Source organism: Bubalus bubalis, chromosome 21 (assembly GCF_019923935.1).
Source record: "Bubalus bubalis isolate 160015118507 breed Murrah chromosome 21, NDDB_SH_1, whole genome shotgun sequence".
In the NCBI taxonomy this organism is placed as follows: domain Eukaryota; kingdom Metazoa; phylum Chordata; class Mammalia; order Artiodactyla; family Bovidae; genus Bubalus; species Bubalus bubalis.
In genome coordinates this window covers 55,336,297-55,349,198 of record NC_059177.1, presented here as the reverse complement: position 1 = coordinate 55,349,198, position 12,902 = coordinate 55,336,297, and the positions used below count along the sequence as shown (strand labels likewise).

Below are 12,902 nucleotides of genomic sequence, written 5' to 3'. Positions count from 1 at the left end.
AAGAGCCCATGTCACTTGCTCCCCACCGCGCCCCTCACTCCCTACCACTCTCACGGTACTTTTGACACGTTGGCCACATTGGCCCCCCGCCCCCATTTCTCAGACTGAAGGAGCTTGTTTCCAACCTAAGTCTCTGCCCGGGGTGATCACTCAGCCTCCCGGCTTCTCCCCTGGGTGCTCCTAGGTGTGGCCGCCTTCTCTGGGTTCAGGTCTCAGCTCAGAAGCCACCTCTGCACAGGGACCATCACCCACCTGCCAGTCCAAGCTGGGTCTAACTCCTGACTCTATGCCCTCCTCTCCCCTCCCCACTCCAATTCACTGTAACTCAACAGCACCCTGTTTTGTTCTCACCTTTGTGCTCATCGCTACCTGAAAGTTTCTTTTTTTGCTTGTTTGTGAAACTAGATGCAAGCCCCGGGAAAACATGTCTGCCTGGACTACTACTGCACCCCCAGTGCTTGGAAGGAACCCAGGATGTAGGAGATGCTGAGTGAACATGCTGTCTACCCCCAGAACATCATCCGCAGGCCACCACCTCCCAGGCACTCAGCTGCAGCTGACCTGCCCTGCACGGAATTCAACCAAGGGGCAGACGACTGGGGCACAGATAAAAATCGAGCCTTGGCCACTGTCTTCCCAGATCAGATGTATCATGAAGGGCTTGTAACTGGGACCAATGCTTAGCAGCGACTTCACAGGACCCAAAAGGCAGTGGACCTGAGGGTGAACACGTGTGTAAAGCTATCTGGGGCTGACCAATGTTTCTGGGTTCAAAAGAAATGTGAAGACACATATATGTCTCAATTTACAGCAGAGAATAGACTAAATAGCGGATCAGCACACTGTGAAACTGGGGCCAAGGTCACATCTAAAACAAAGCCTTGGTTTAACATTTACATATGTGCCAGCTGGGTTCAGACAGAAGGAACCTAACTGGCATATAACCTTAAATTCTTAACCTCTCTTTAGCTTAAATCCCACATCTTTTAAGTGGTGAGAATGATACCCATCCCTCAAAGGGTTGCCATGAGAAATAAATAGGATGATTTGCAAAGGAGGCCTATTGATGTACTGAACAGAAAGTAGGTACTCAAAAAAAAAAAAAAAAAATCTAAATCTCCATCTGGGTGGGTGGTAGGAGCTCAGAAAACACTTCCTAGGTGACAAGCAAACGGGTGCAAAGCATGCCAGGAAACCAGCACATGAAGAGTGGCAGGGAAAAGGCAAGGTAGCCAATGGGAGACATGGAACAAGGCCAGGATCTGGGCCATGATGGTTTGTTATTATGCCTCACGTAAGAAGGGCATGCCGATACACGTGCTTCACGGCCTGACCACAGTGACACGTGGCAGTCAGAGCTGAGCATCAGTAGGAAAGTCACTGAATGTGAGAAATCATGGGCTAACCGCAGGAAGAAAGTGTGTTCCTGAGAAGACTATTTATTTTTATGTTATTATTATTATTATTTTTTTTTTGTTATGTAGCTTGCAGGATCTTAGTTCCCTGACCAGGACTGAACCCAGGGCCACAGCAGTGAAATCGCTGAGTCCTAAGCACTGGACTGCCAGGGAAACTTCCAAACTGTTTCCTTTAAATCTACACAGTATCAGAGAACTCGTGGCAGGATTCCACTTTCAAAACCACTGGGCATGTGAGTATTCCGTGATCTTACCAAGAGACACAGGTCCTCATGCAAGCATGCTGTGCCCACACCTCTCCGTCTGGTACTCCAAGGCCCCGACACAAACCCGGGGGCTGCTGTACCCATCACAGAGGCTAGGGTGAAAAGTCAGTCAAAGGCAGCAGTCGACTGGCTAGTCTTATTAATCCCAGGGGACAGATATTTACCAAAAAAAAAAAAAAAAAAAAACGGGAGAAGACAAGCCACCTGCCTGGGATCCATCATCCCATCTAGCTCTTGGAAATAGGAGGAATGTTAGAAGTATCAGCAACAGAAAAGAAAGGAAACGTAACCACAGCAGACAGGGAGCCCTGCCCTGGATCAGCCTGCATCACCACCTCTGGGACAGTCATGCCAGCTTCCTAATGTCTTACTGAGCTCTCCCTGACTCTCAGCCACGTGATCTGCGTGGGTCATTCACCCCACGCACCACAGTGACAGGAACACATCCTGCACCTGGGCAGGGAGAGCTACCCCTGTCCCACCGTGGTGAGCGGCCCACCAGTAACCAGCGAAGCAAGACAGGACAGTGTCGCCGGGAACAAGGCTCCCTTTCCATGAAGTTGCTACACCTGGGGCTCCCGGTGCCAACTTGCCCTCTTGCGGAGAGAGGCTGCCTGAGAACCAAGCGACGCAGAGACCAGCCAGGCAAGTGAGGAGGCAGAAAGGTCATGGCTGACATTCTCTGAAAACTCGCATCTAGTAGTGCCTAAGGCTAGCACTATTCATGAAAGTTTTCAGTTAGTTGAACAAATCAATCCCCATGTTTGCTTGAGTCTCTTTGAGTTAGTGTCTAACTTTCAACCAAGGAGGCCTGACTGATATAGGAAGTAATCTTGTAGACTTTAATCCTAAAGGACTTCTCTAAAGAGGCAGCCTGTGAAGCACTCTTCTGAGTTCTCTTAAAGAAAAAAAAAAAAGAGTAGAACATGTGAGACACGGGGTGGGGGTGGGGTGGGGGGGGGGCACCACTGGCTTTTCTTGCGGCAGCAATTGCATTTGACCAAACATAGACGGAACATCAATGAGACGTGTGCTGTGAGGCCGCTGTGGACAGAGGGGACCTGCTAGTGACCGTGTCGCTGACCTTCCACCCTCACCTCCCGTCAGAGTCAAAAATTCGCTCATTCTTTCAAAAATGTTTCTAGTATGTGCCAGGTATTATGGTAGGTACTGAGGACATGGAGATGCTTAAGACATGGTTCTCATTCTCAGGAAGCTAATGATCCAGGGTGACGAGTGTGAGAAGGGACCCTTCAGAAAGGATCAGTAGGTGCTTCCCAGGTGGGGAGAACAAGAGCTGAGGGGTGGCAGGGAGCACAGGTGGTCCAGGGCGGGAGGATGGAGCTCGGGAGGCAGGCTGGAGCCGGGCTCGTCTGCCCTGAGGGACTGATTGGATCCTGGAGCCAAAGCTGAGCCTCTGAGTAACTGTGTCCCTGAGTAACTGTGTGTGCCACTCAAGGTGGGGTGACCTGTGTGGAGGGCAGACTGGAGGGGGACGGAGACTGTGATCACTGATGGGAAATGACCATGTGGACTCTGACAGAGAATAGCCAGACTGGAAGAGAAGGCAAGAGTCTACAATCCTAACTCAGAGAGCACTGAAAACCAATGGCGCTCAGATGACTTGAGAAGAACTCTGCTCCGGGGGATTGTTTGCATCTTAGAGGACAGACTGAGTCAGAGGAATCTGGAGAGAGGTCATAAGTTCCTCAGACTCTGGATCCCAGCAGCTCCATCTGGAGTTCCCTCCCCACCCCTAACCCCATCTGCCCATGGGGCTCGGCTTCAGGTAAGGCCCAGGTCTGGACCCGCTGGCAGCTTGCTGCGTGCCCCTTCACTACGGGATCCTACACCTGAATTTTAGACCTGATCACTCATGACATTTCTCTGAACCCCAACTTCCTCCTCTTCAAAATGGGAACACTCGTTTACCACAGGATAAGGATTAAACTCTTAGTGCAAAATTCAGGCTTAAATTGAAGGAGGTAGGGAAAATCACTAGGACATTCAGGTATGACCTAAATCAGAGTCCTTATGATTATACTGTGGAGGTGATGAATAGATTCAAGGCATTAGACCTGGTAGACAGACTGCCTGAAGAACTATTGACGGAGGTTCTTAACACTGTACAGGAGGCAGGGATCAAAACCATCCCCAAGAAAAATAAATGATAGAAGGCAAAGTGGTTGTTTGAGAAGGCTTTAAAAATAGCTGAGAAAATAGAGAAGCAAAAGGCAAGAGAGAAAGGGAATGATATACTCAATTGAATGCAGAGTTTCAGAGAAAAGCATGGAGAGATAAGAAGGCCTTCGTAATGAGAAGAAATAGAGGAAAACAGAATGGGAAAGTCCAGAGATCTCTTCAAGAAAACTGGAGATATCAAGGGAACATTTCATGCGAAGATGGGCACAATAAAGGACAGAAACGGTATGGACCTAACAGAAGCCAAAGAGATTAAGAAGAGGTGGCAAGAAAACACAGAAGAATTATACAAGAAAGGTCTTAATGACCTGGATAACCACAATGGTGTGGTCACTTATGTAGAGCCAGACATCCTGGAATGTGAAGTCAAGTGGATCTTAGGAAGCATCACTATGAACAAAGCTAGTGGAGGTGACAGAATTCCAGCTGAGCTATTTCAAATCCCAAAAGATGATGGAGTTAAAGTGCTGCACTCAATATCAGCAAATTTGGAAAATTCAGCAGTGGCCACAGGACTGGAAAAGAATGCCAAAGAATGTTCTAACTACCGTACAACTGTGCTCATCTCATATGCTAATGAGGTCATGCTCAAAATCCTTCAAGCTAGGCTTCAATAGTACATGAACCGAGAACTTCCAGACGTACAGCCTCAGTTTAAAAAAGGCAAAGGAACCAGAGATCAAATTGCCAATATTTGTTGGATTATGGAGAAAGCTGGGAAATTCCAGGAAACGTCTAGCTCTGCTTCACTGATTACACTTCACTGACTGTGGATCACAACAAACTATGGAAAATTCTTAAAGAGGTGGGAATACCAGACCACCTTACCTGTCTCCTGAGAAACCTGTATGCAGGTCAAGAAGGAACAGTTATAACCAGACATGGGACAACGTTCAGGTTCAAAACTGGGAAAGGAGTACGACAAGGCTGTATATTGTCACCCTGCTTATTTAACCTTTAGGCAGATTACATCATGCAAAACGTTGGGCTGGATGAAACACAAGCTGGAATCAAGACTGCTGGGAGAAATATCAACAACCTCAAATACGCAAATGATACCACTCTAATGGCAGAAAGTGAAGAGGAACTAAAGAGCCTCTTGATGATGGTGAAACAGAAGACTGAAAAGGCTGGCTTGAAACTCAGTATTAAAATTAAGATCATGGCATCCGGTCCCATCACTTCATGGTAAACAGATGGAGAAAAAGTGGAAGCAGTGACAGATCTCATCTTCTTGGGCTCCAAAATCACTGAGGACAGTGACTGCAGCCATGAAATTAAAAGATGCTTGCTCCTTGGAAAAAAACCTATGACCAATCTAGACTGCATATTAAAAAGCAGAGACATTACTTTGCCAACCAAGGTCTGCATAGTCAAAGCTATGGTTTTTCCAGTAGTCATGTGCCGATGTGAGAGTTGGACCATAAAGAAGACTGAGCGCTGAAGAATTGATGCCTTTGATCTGTGATGCTGGAGAAGATTCTTGAGAGTCCCTTAGGCTGCAAGGAGATGAAAGGAAAACAGTCCTGGAAGGACTGAAGCTGAAGCTCCACTACTCTGGCCACCTGATGCAAAGAGTTACATTTTGGAGAAGACCCTGATGCTGGAAAAGACTGATGGCAAAAGGGGAAAGGGCAGCAGAGGATGAGACGGTTGGACAGCATCACTGACTCCATGGACATGAGTCTGAGCAAACTCTGGGAGACAGCGAAGGATGGGGACAGGGTGTGCTGCAGTCCATGGGGCCACAAAGAGTGGGACACAACTTAGCGACTGAACAACAGTAAGAACAACAAAAGGATTAAATACGGCAAGTTTCACAGAGTGCTCTGCACAGAACTGGCATGTGATAAACAGTGCATAGAAGCTGCCAGGCTCCTGTGGAAGACGAAGCAGGCTTCACTACGCACTACAAAGACACAAAGACATCCTCATGCCAAGCAGTGGCTTCTCCCTTGCCAGGATTTCCAGAGCTTAAACAGAGTTTTGTTGAAAGAACAAGACAGAAACACTTTTTGTGGTAGTTAAAGCACGTGGACATGACCTCTGAAGGCCCCTAAGAACTCCAGTCAGGCTGCTGAGAAAGGGGCGGGAGGAGAGGCATGTTGGTGCTACTGGAGGCAGAAATGCAGCTCTCCCCCTGCAGGTCTGGGTGAAAAGGTCAAATGGACCCTGGTTCCTCGTCTGAGAGTGCAGGAACAGCTGGGGAGGGCTTTGTGACTAAAGCAAGGGACTCTCGACGAACAGACAGGCTTGATGGTGATGCGGCTTCACTGTATCCTTAAAGCCAAATCCGTGGACATATCTTGTTTGCAGAACTTCTTCAACCAAGCCCTCTGCTGACAAGTCAGGACTTGGATTCCAATGGGCCTGGCTTAACTGTTCGTGCAAAGAGCAAACTCAGTAAGAGATGAGCGAGCCGCGATGTAGAAGTCCAACAAGACTGGGCAGCTGTGCACTGCTTCAGCGTTTCCATCCTCAACCCACTCACAAAGAGCTCTGAGTGCCAGGGGGCAGAGCTGCAAAGAATGAGGCCAGAGAGTCAAGAGCTCTTCTTGGGGTTCACATGGCTTGTGGCCTTGAACCCCACCTCTTTGGGGGGAGGGGGCTAATGAAGGCCGTGACACTCAGAGCCTGAACATTTACCTGTCTGCACTGCCTCACTCTGAGTGGCCGTGGGAAACCCTGGGATCTTCAGTGGTTTCCCTCGTGCTGAGTAGATAAAAGCCAAAGAGGATGCTCTGGGCAGGGGGACTCCTCAGATGATCTGCACCAAATCCGAATGGTTAAAAATAATTTGCTAAATACCTTCCTAGATAAATTGAAACCCAAGACCTTTCTGAGTCCTGTCCAGCCCTGCCTCAGAGGGCGAGCCGGGCTGAAAAGTCCTGCTCTTTCCTTGCTGAATCCCTGAGTCAGACTTCTGCCTGTCAATCTTCTGACGTCATAAGTCAAACTGTGCCACGGAAGGCCGGGTAAGCAGCTTCAGGAAACAGAAGCCCGACTGTAAGCACACAGGTATTTCCAAACAGAAAACAACTCTGCCCAGTTGCTAACTCGGCTACTGTATATAAATTTAGCCATGACACCAGGAGGGGAATTTTTTTTTAAAAATAGAAGTCAAAGGTCAAAAGGATAAACTGCAGTAGCATGGCACTCTCTATCCTCGTCAAGACATATAAATGGTAAACAAGACATAATAAAGTCTTTGCCCTTAAGACTGGGTGCTGGAGTGGAAGACAGAAAACAAACACAGACTGCAGACGGTGATAAATGCCATATAGAAAATCAAACAGGGTAAAGGGGATAGAGAATGCCTGAGGCACTATTTTCATGTCCAAAGAAAAATATACAGATGAGGAAACTGAGGACAGCAGAAGTTGGGTGAATTGTTCAAGGTCACAGCTAGTAAGGAGTGAACTTAAACTCGGCCCGTCTGAGTCCTCCGTTATTCCTAACAGCTACACCATGCTATCTCGTTAATATCCAAAGACATCAAACAATTTGGAGAATAGATAAGGTGAGAGGCCACCTTTATTTTTTTTAAATAAGTGTCTCCTTTAGGGTCAACAGCAAAATTCCAAGAGCTATGAACTCATATGGGTAGGCTGCTGGCACCATTTTGACAGCAATGCTAAAAATATTTGAGATTCTATATGCGATATTTAACATACTTTAAACCTTAAAGCTACTCTCTGGGATGGGAATTGTGTGTGTGTGTATGTTTAGTTGCTCAGTCATGTCCAGTTCTTTTCCGACCCCATGGACTGGAGCCCACCAGGCTCCTCTGTCCGTGGGATTTCCCAGCAAAGAACACTGGAGTGGGTTGCCATTTCCTCCTCCAGGGGCTCTTCCCACCCAGGGATCAATCTGCGTCTCCTGCATTGGCAGGAAGATTCTTTACCATCTGAGTCACCTGGGAAGCCAGAGATGGGAATTACTGTTCTTATATTTCATAACAGGACACTGAGGCTCGGAGAGTGTAACCTGTTGAAAAATCACAGAGCTTTAAGTGTGGAAGCCGCAGTCCAGGCCCCATGCCTCCAAGTGCACTGCTTTTTCCATTACACCATGCTGCCTTCCAGAAGACTCCCCAAAGAGCTGCGTTTTTCTCCCACTGGGAGAAAGGGCAGTAACGATCTTGGCAGTGCAGAGAGAAAGGAGTGACTGTTTTGCTTCTCTGCCAAGTATTCGTGCCCTTTGCAATATGACTTGGATACGACATCCAACCCAGCGCTAGCAGCTAAGCATTCTAGAATTTGCTTAAGGATTTTTTTTTTTCCACCTTCTCCGTATGGGGTCCAAAATTAAAAGGGGAAAAGCACATTTATGTCTCATTCAGAATTCAAAAAGTAATAAATCCTTCAAGGCTCTGGCAAGTTTCTCTAATCCACTGTAATCATGTTTCCTTGTATAACAAGTCTTGTGATGTCTGAGGCAGCGTCTCGCTATAGTAACGGCAGCCTGGATGCTGGAGCTTCTCTTCTCAGGCCTGGGGGATTACTCCATTTTCCACATTAGGAATAAGCCGCAGACTTTAGGTTCTAAAACGGAGCCAGAAACGCTGACGAGGATCCAGATGCCCTAAATATAATTAGAACTAAATTTGACTGCCCCCTGTGAAAGGCACAAATGAAAAGAATGTCGCAGCTTCTAGAACACAGATCCAGGAAGCAAAGCTATGAGTAGGGCCGACAACAGGCTTCCTATGCACTTGGAGACCTTCCAAGTCTCCCCTTCTTCACATCCTTGGCTTTGTAACTTCTACAACAGCCTCATATTAGGGAAGGGGGCTTCCCAGATGGCTCAGTGGGTAAAAGAATACGCCTGCAATGCAGGAGATGTGGGTTCAATCCCTGGGTCGGGAAGATCCCCCGGAAGAGGGCATAAAAACCCACTCCAGTATTCTTGCCTGGAGAATTCCATGGACAGAGGAGCCTGGTGGGCTACAGTCCATGGGGTCGCAGTCAGACACGACTGAGCAGCTAAGCACAGATGGGACACACATTAGAGAAGAAGGCTGTACTACAGATTCATCCTAATTAAACCACATTTTCATGGAGGCAGCCTTTTCTTTTGTTAATTTACTTTGCTATTTTAAAAATTTTTGTATCGGTGTATAGTTGGTTTACAATGTTGTGTTAGTTTCTGCTGTGTAGCAAAGGGAATCAGAGGTAGCTTTTATGTTAATGATATTATTTAAACTTTCACAAGTTGATTTGATAAGTAACGGGTAATTTATCTCTATGGTCAAACATTTACTTCTGTTATTACCAGAAAGACATCTATTAAATTCCTGAATGGAAATGACACCCTCTCATTAGACCACTTGACACGAGCAGTGTGGAACAGTGTAGACATACGTGTCTCACTTCAGATTGTGAGTGTTAACTGGAATGACCGTGACAGTGGTCCCATTTTTGAGGGCTTACTATGTGCCAGGAACTGTGTTTGGTGCTGTAAACACATCATCTTAGTGTTCAGAATCCCCTGACAAAGTTATTACTATTTCCGTTTTACAGTACAGGGTCTACAGTACAGGGTCTCCACCTCAGGAAGGTCCCACCACTTGCCCAAGGTTGCACAGCTTGTTAATGGTGAGCTAGAATTTGGCTTCCCAGGTGGCCCAGTGGTAAAGAATCCACCTGCCAATGCAGGAGATGGACGAGACATGGGTTCGATCCCTGGGTCGGGAAGATCCCCTGGAGAAGGAAATGGCAACCTACTCTAGTATTCTTGCCTGGAGAATCCCATGGACAGAGGAGCCTGGCGGGCTACAGTCCATGGGGTCACAAAAGAGCTGGACATAACTGAGCGACTGAACACACAGAATTTGTATAGAGGGGATTAGACTCTAGAACCTGTTCTGGAATAAAAGGTCAAACCCTCTCCCCACTGCAGAAGAGTCATTGCTTCTAGCTACTGTCATTGAATCTTCCTGAACTAAACTTGATTTTCATAGAAATAACTTTCTTTTGTGCACTTTTTTTTTTTTTCCACTTTGGGGATATTTACTCAAATGGTACAATTACAACCATAAGTCCATCTAGCGTTTCCAGGCTTGGCAAGAAACATGAGTGACTCCTGGAGAGCGTACGCCTCACCCGGTGGGAGCAGAAAAGCATGGGGTGTCCTGGAAACCAGCCTGCGGGCTGAGAGCATCCCGCCTCCCGTGGGCACCTGGACCAAGGGGGCACAGAGTCTATCAATCAGGAGGGTCAGTGAAGGGAAAGCCGGTGAGGGCAGCCTCACTGAATATGTATTATTTTTGAAATGCGCATCACACCTCTCGCTGCTTAAATCACTTCATCATCACTCTCTTGGTGCAGTCAGGTTAGTACCAACACTTTCAGTTCTGCTTGCCCAGCACCTCCCATCTCCTGGTAATGGCCAGTATCTTCCTCCCCTCATGCCAACCATGTTCCTTTTCAGACCCCACCTCTCTGGCTCAATCTGGCTGACCCCCAAATAAGGAAGAGATGGAAGCTGGGCAGTGAGTTCTGGGTCTGGGTCGGGGGATGGTCCGCGTCAGGTGCCTGAAGCTGCCAGTGGCCATGCTTCCTGCCTGGAGGAAGACGCCCGTCTCCAGGGAGAACACCTGTTCGTGCTGCTCCAAAACTGCAGCTTCGCCTGAGGTTTGCTGGACCCACCTTTCCTTTCATTGTGTTCAGTGCCCCATGACTTCCCTTCGCCTCTGATGATTCAAGCTGAGGGTGTGTCACTTGAAGCCAACAGTGTTCTGGATAATTTAGAAAGGGTACCAGCCACGCAGAGTCTAGATGTAGACTCTATCTGCATCTACCAAGTCTAGATGCAGATAAGGATGAGAAATACTCCTTCCGGGGTGAGAAAAAAAAAAAAAGTTCACTCACAATTGCTATTACAAGGTGGTAAAATGACTGGTTTAACAAAGCTGAGGGTTTAGGGGCTTTAGGGAAGCACAGATTATTGGAGACACTATTTCTTGCAGCATTACTAAAGGGGCAGCGAAGAGATGCTTCTGTGTCAGTTGGTTCACCCGGAAGCAGATAAGGACAGCAGAACTGCCATATAACACCCTAAAGGGAGGCCACTTGCTTCTGGTCAGCCACTTGGGTCCTTTAGAAGGAGGACGCTGAATTTTCTGCTGCAAACTCAAGTCAGCAGCTGTCAGGGAAATGGAAGAATTGGATAAATAGGTAGAAATCTACATAGGGGGTGGAGGATGGGGAGCCAGGGCCCCTCATAAAGGCCCGGAACTCAGGTGCAGGCTGAGGGCGGGGGACCGCCCAGGGCCCCAGCAGATTTCTTACGTGGTGGGCGACTGAGCACAAGGTGAAGTGTACTAATAGCAAGGTGAGCCTATTAACATATCATCTAGAGGAGTCTCGGCGAAACTAAATGTCTCTAGAATATTAACTTCCACAGTGACAGAGCCTTCACTTTCTTCACTGCTGTGTTCCCAGAGGCTATGTCCATGCCTGGTACTTTGCAACTGTGCAATAATGTTTGCTGAACGAATGAATGAAAGAGGTTTACAAAGTTCTTTGTGTGCACTTAGTTGCTCAGCTGTGTCTGACTCTCTGTGACCCCGTGGACTGTAGCCCGCCAGGCTCCCCTGTCCATGGGACTCTCCAGGCAAGAATACTGGAGTGGGTTGCCATGCCCTCCTCCAGGGGATCTTCCTGACCCGAGGACTGAACCTGCATCTCCTGCCTTGCAGGCAGATTCTTTAACACTGCGCTGTTGGTGAAGATGTCTTACAGTGAGTCCTCGGAGGAGGAGCAGAGACTCTTAAACCGCTCCTGAAGGCACTTCCACTTAGACAAAGGCACAGTGAGGGCTGAGGAGGTTTAACACCTGAACCCCCTGTGTTACTTGGAGCTGTCTCCTGGATTTTAGAACAAGAGCACCGGACGAGGTGATGTCCAAAGTGTCCTCTCAGTTGTCATGTTTTGTTTCTTGGTGATTAGGCACAGTATCAAGCTTCATGATTTTCTTAAAACCACTGAGAAGAATCCTCCTCAGGCTCAGCGTTAAACTGAAGAGCAAGTGTGGGGTGTGAGAGACAAAGTGCCGTCCTGGGCGTCTTTGCTCCGTCATTCACCATGCAATCTCACACCACAGGCTGGGTCTCCTCACCTGCCTCTCAGCGGATGTGGGATGCCTGTCTTCATAAGGCAGTGAGAAGGGAAAATACTCTGTCGATTAGGCCAAAGCTCTCTCTGAAATCAAAGGTCAGCTTCAAAATGACTTCGTTTGGGGTTCTTCAGCCCCAGTGGTGCCCTTTCTGACTCCATCACTGTCTCCTATGGTTGTCATACGTCTGGAGAGAACATATTTCCTAGTTTACACAGAGATGCTGGCTCATCTCTGGCCTTTCTGCATCTGCAGAAAGGCCATCTCTGGCCTGTGAGTGTCCAACTCCACCTCCCCAGGACTGACTCCCCAGATCCCTGGCTTCATCCTTCTCAAAGTTCTTACTCATAGCCAACCTTGAGAAATACTGACCAATCATGATAGACTCCATTTTATCTTCTGTTCCTGGGTGAGTAACTCATCAAGACCCGAAGAGACAGCCTGCTAATGATGGCGCTGTATGCTCAACGAATATGACAGTTGCCCAAAAATCTTGGGGACGCTGGCCCTGCCAAAAGTGAAAGTCACTCAGTCATGTCCTACTCTTTGTGACGCCATGGACTGTAGCCTGCCAGGCTCCTCTGTCCATGGGATTCTCCAGGCAAGAATACTGGAATGAGTTGCCAAGACCTCCTCCAGGGGATCTTCCCGATCCAGGGATTGAACCTGGGTCTCCTGCATCGCAGGTGGATTCTTTACCGTCTGAGCCACGAGGGAAGCCCAATGGCTGTCAAAACATACTCCTTCACAGGGCCCATAGACAGGACTGAATCGGGTTTGGGCTCACTGGCACCGTGATGCCTGTCTGCCCTTACCACACCACTTCATAAGCATTACCTCACTGTATGGAAATGATTTGTTAAATTTATATGTCTGTGGCTACAAAAAAAAATTTTTG

The 12,902-nt window shown here is 47.8% G+C and overlaps 1 protein-coding gene across 5 annotated transcripts in view; it reads right to left on the bottom strand.

The window, feature by feature from the left end:
- ATG7 (autophagy related 7) overlaps nucleotides 1-12,902 on the bottom strand; it is a 274,952-nt gene that overhangs the window by 87,350 nt on the left and 174,700 nt on the right. For 2 of the 5 annotated variants that reach the window (XM_044933625.2, XR_006547239.2), the window contains exon 18: nucleotides 12,377-12,512. The exons of the other annotated variants lie outside the window; for them this stretch is intronic. In XM_044933625.2, the coding sequence (XP_044789560.1) occupies nucleotides 12,426-12,512 (87 nt within the window). In that variant the 3' untranslated portion in view covers nucleotides 12,377-12,425. The remainder of the gene's footprint in view (nucleotides 1-12,376; nucleotides 12,513-12,902) is intronic. 5 annotated transcript variants of the gene reach the window in all.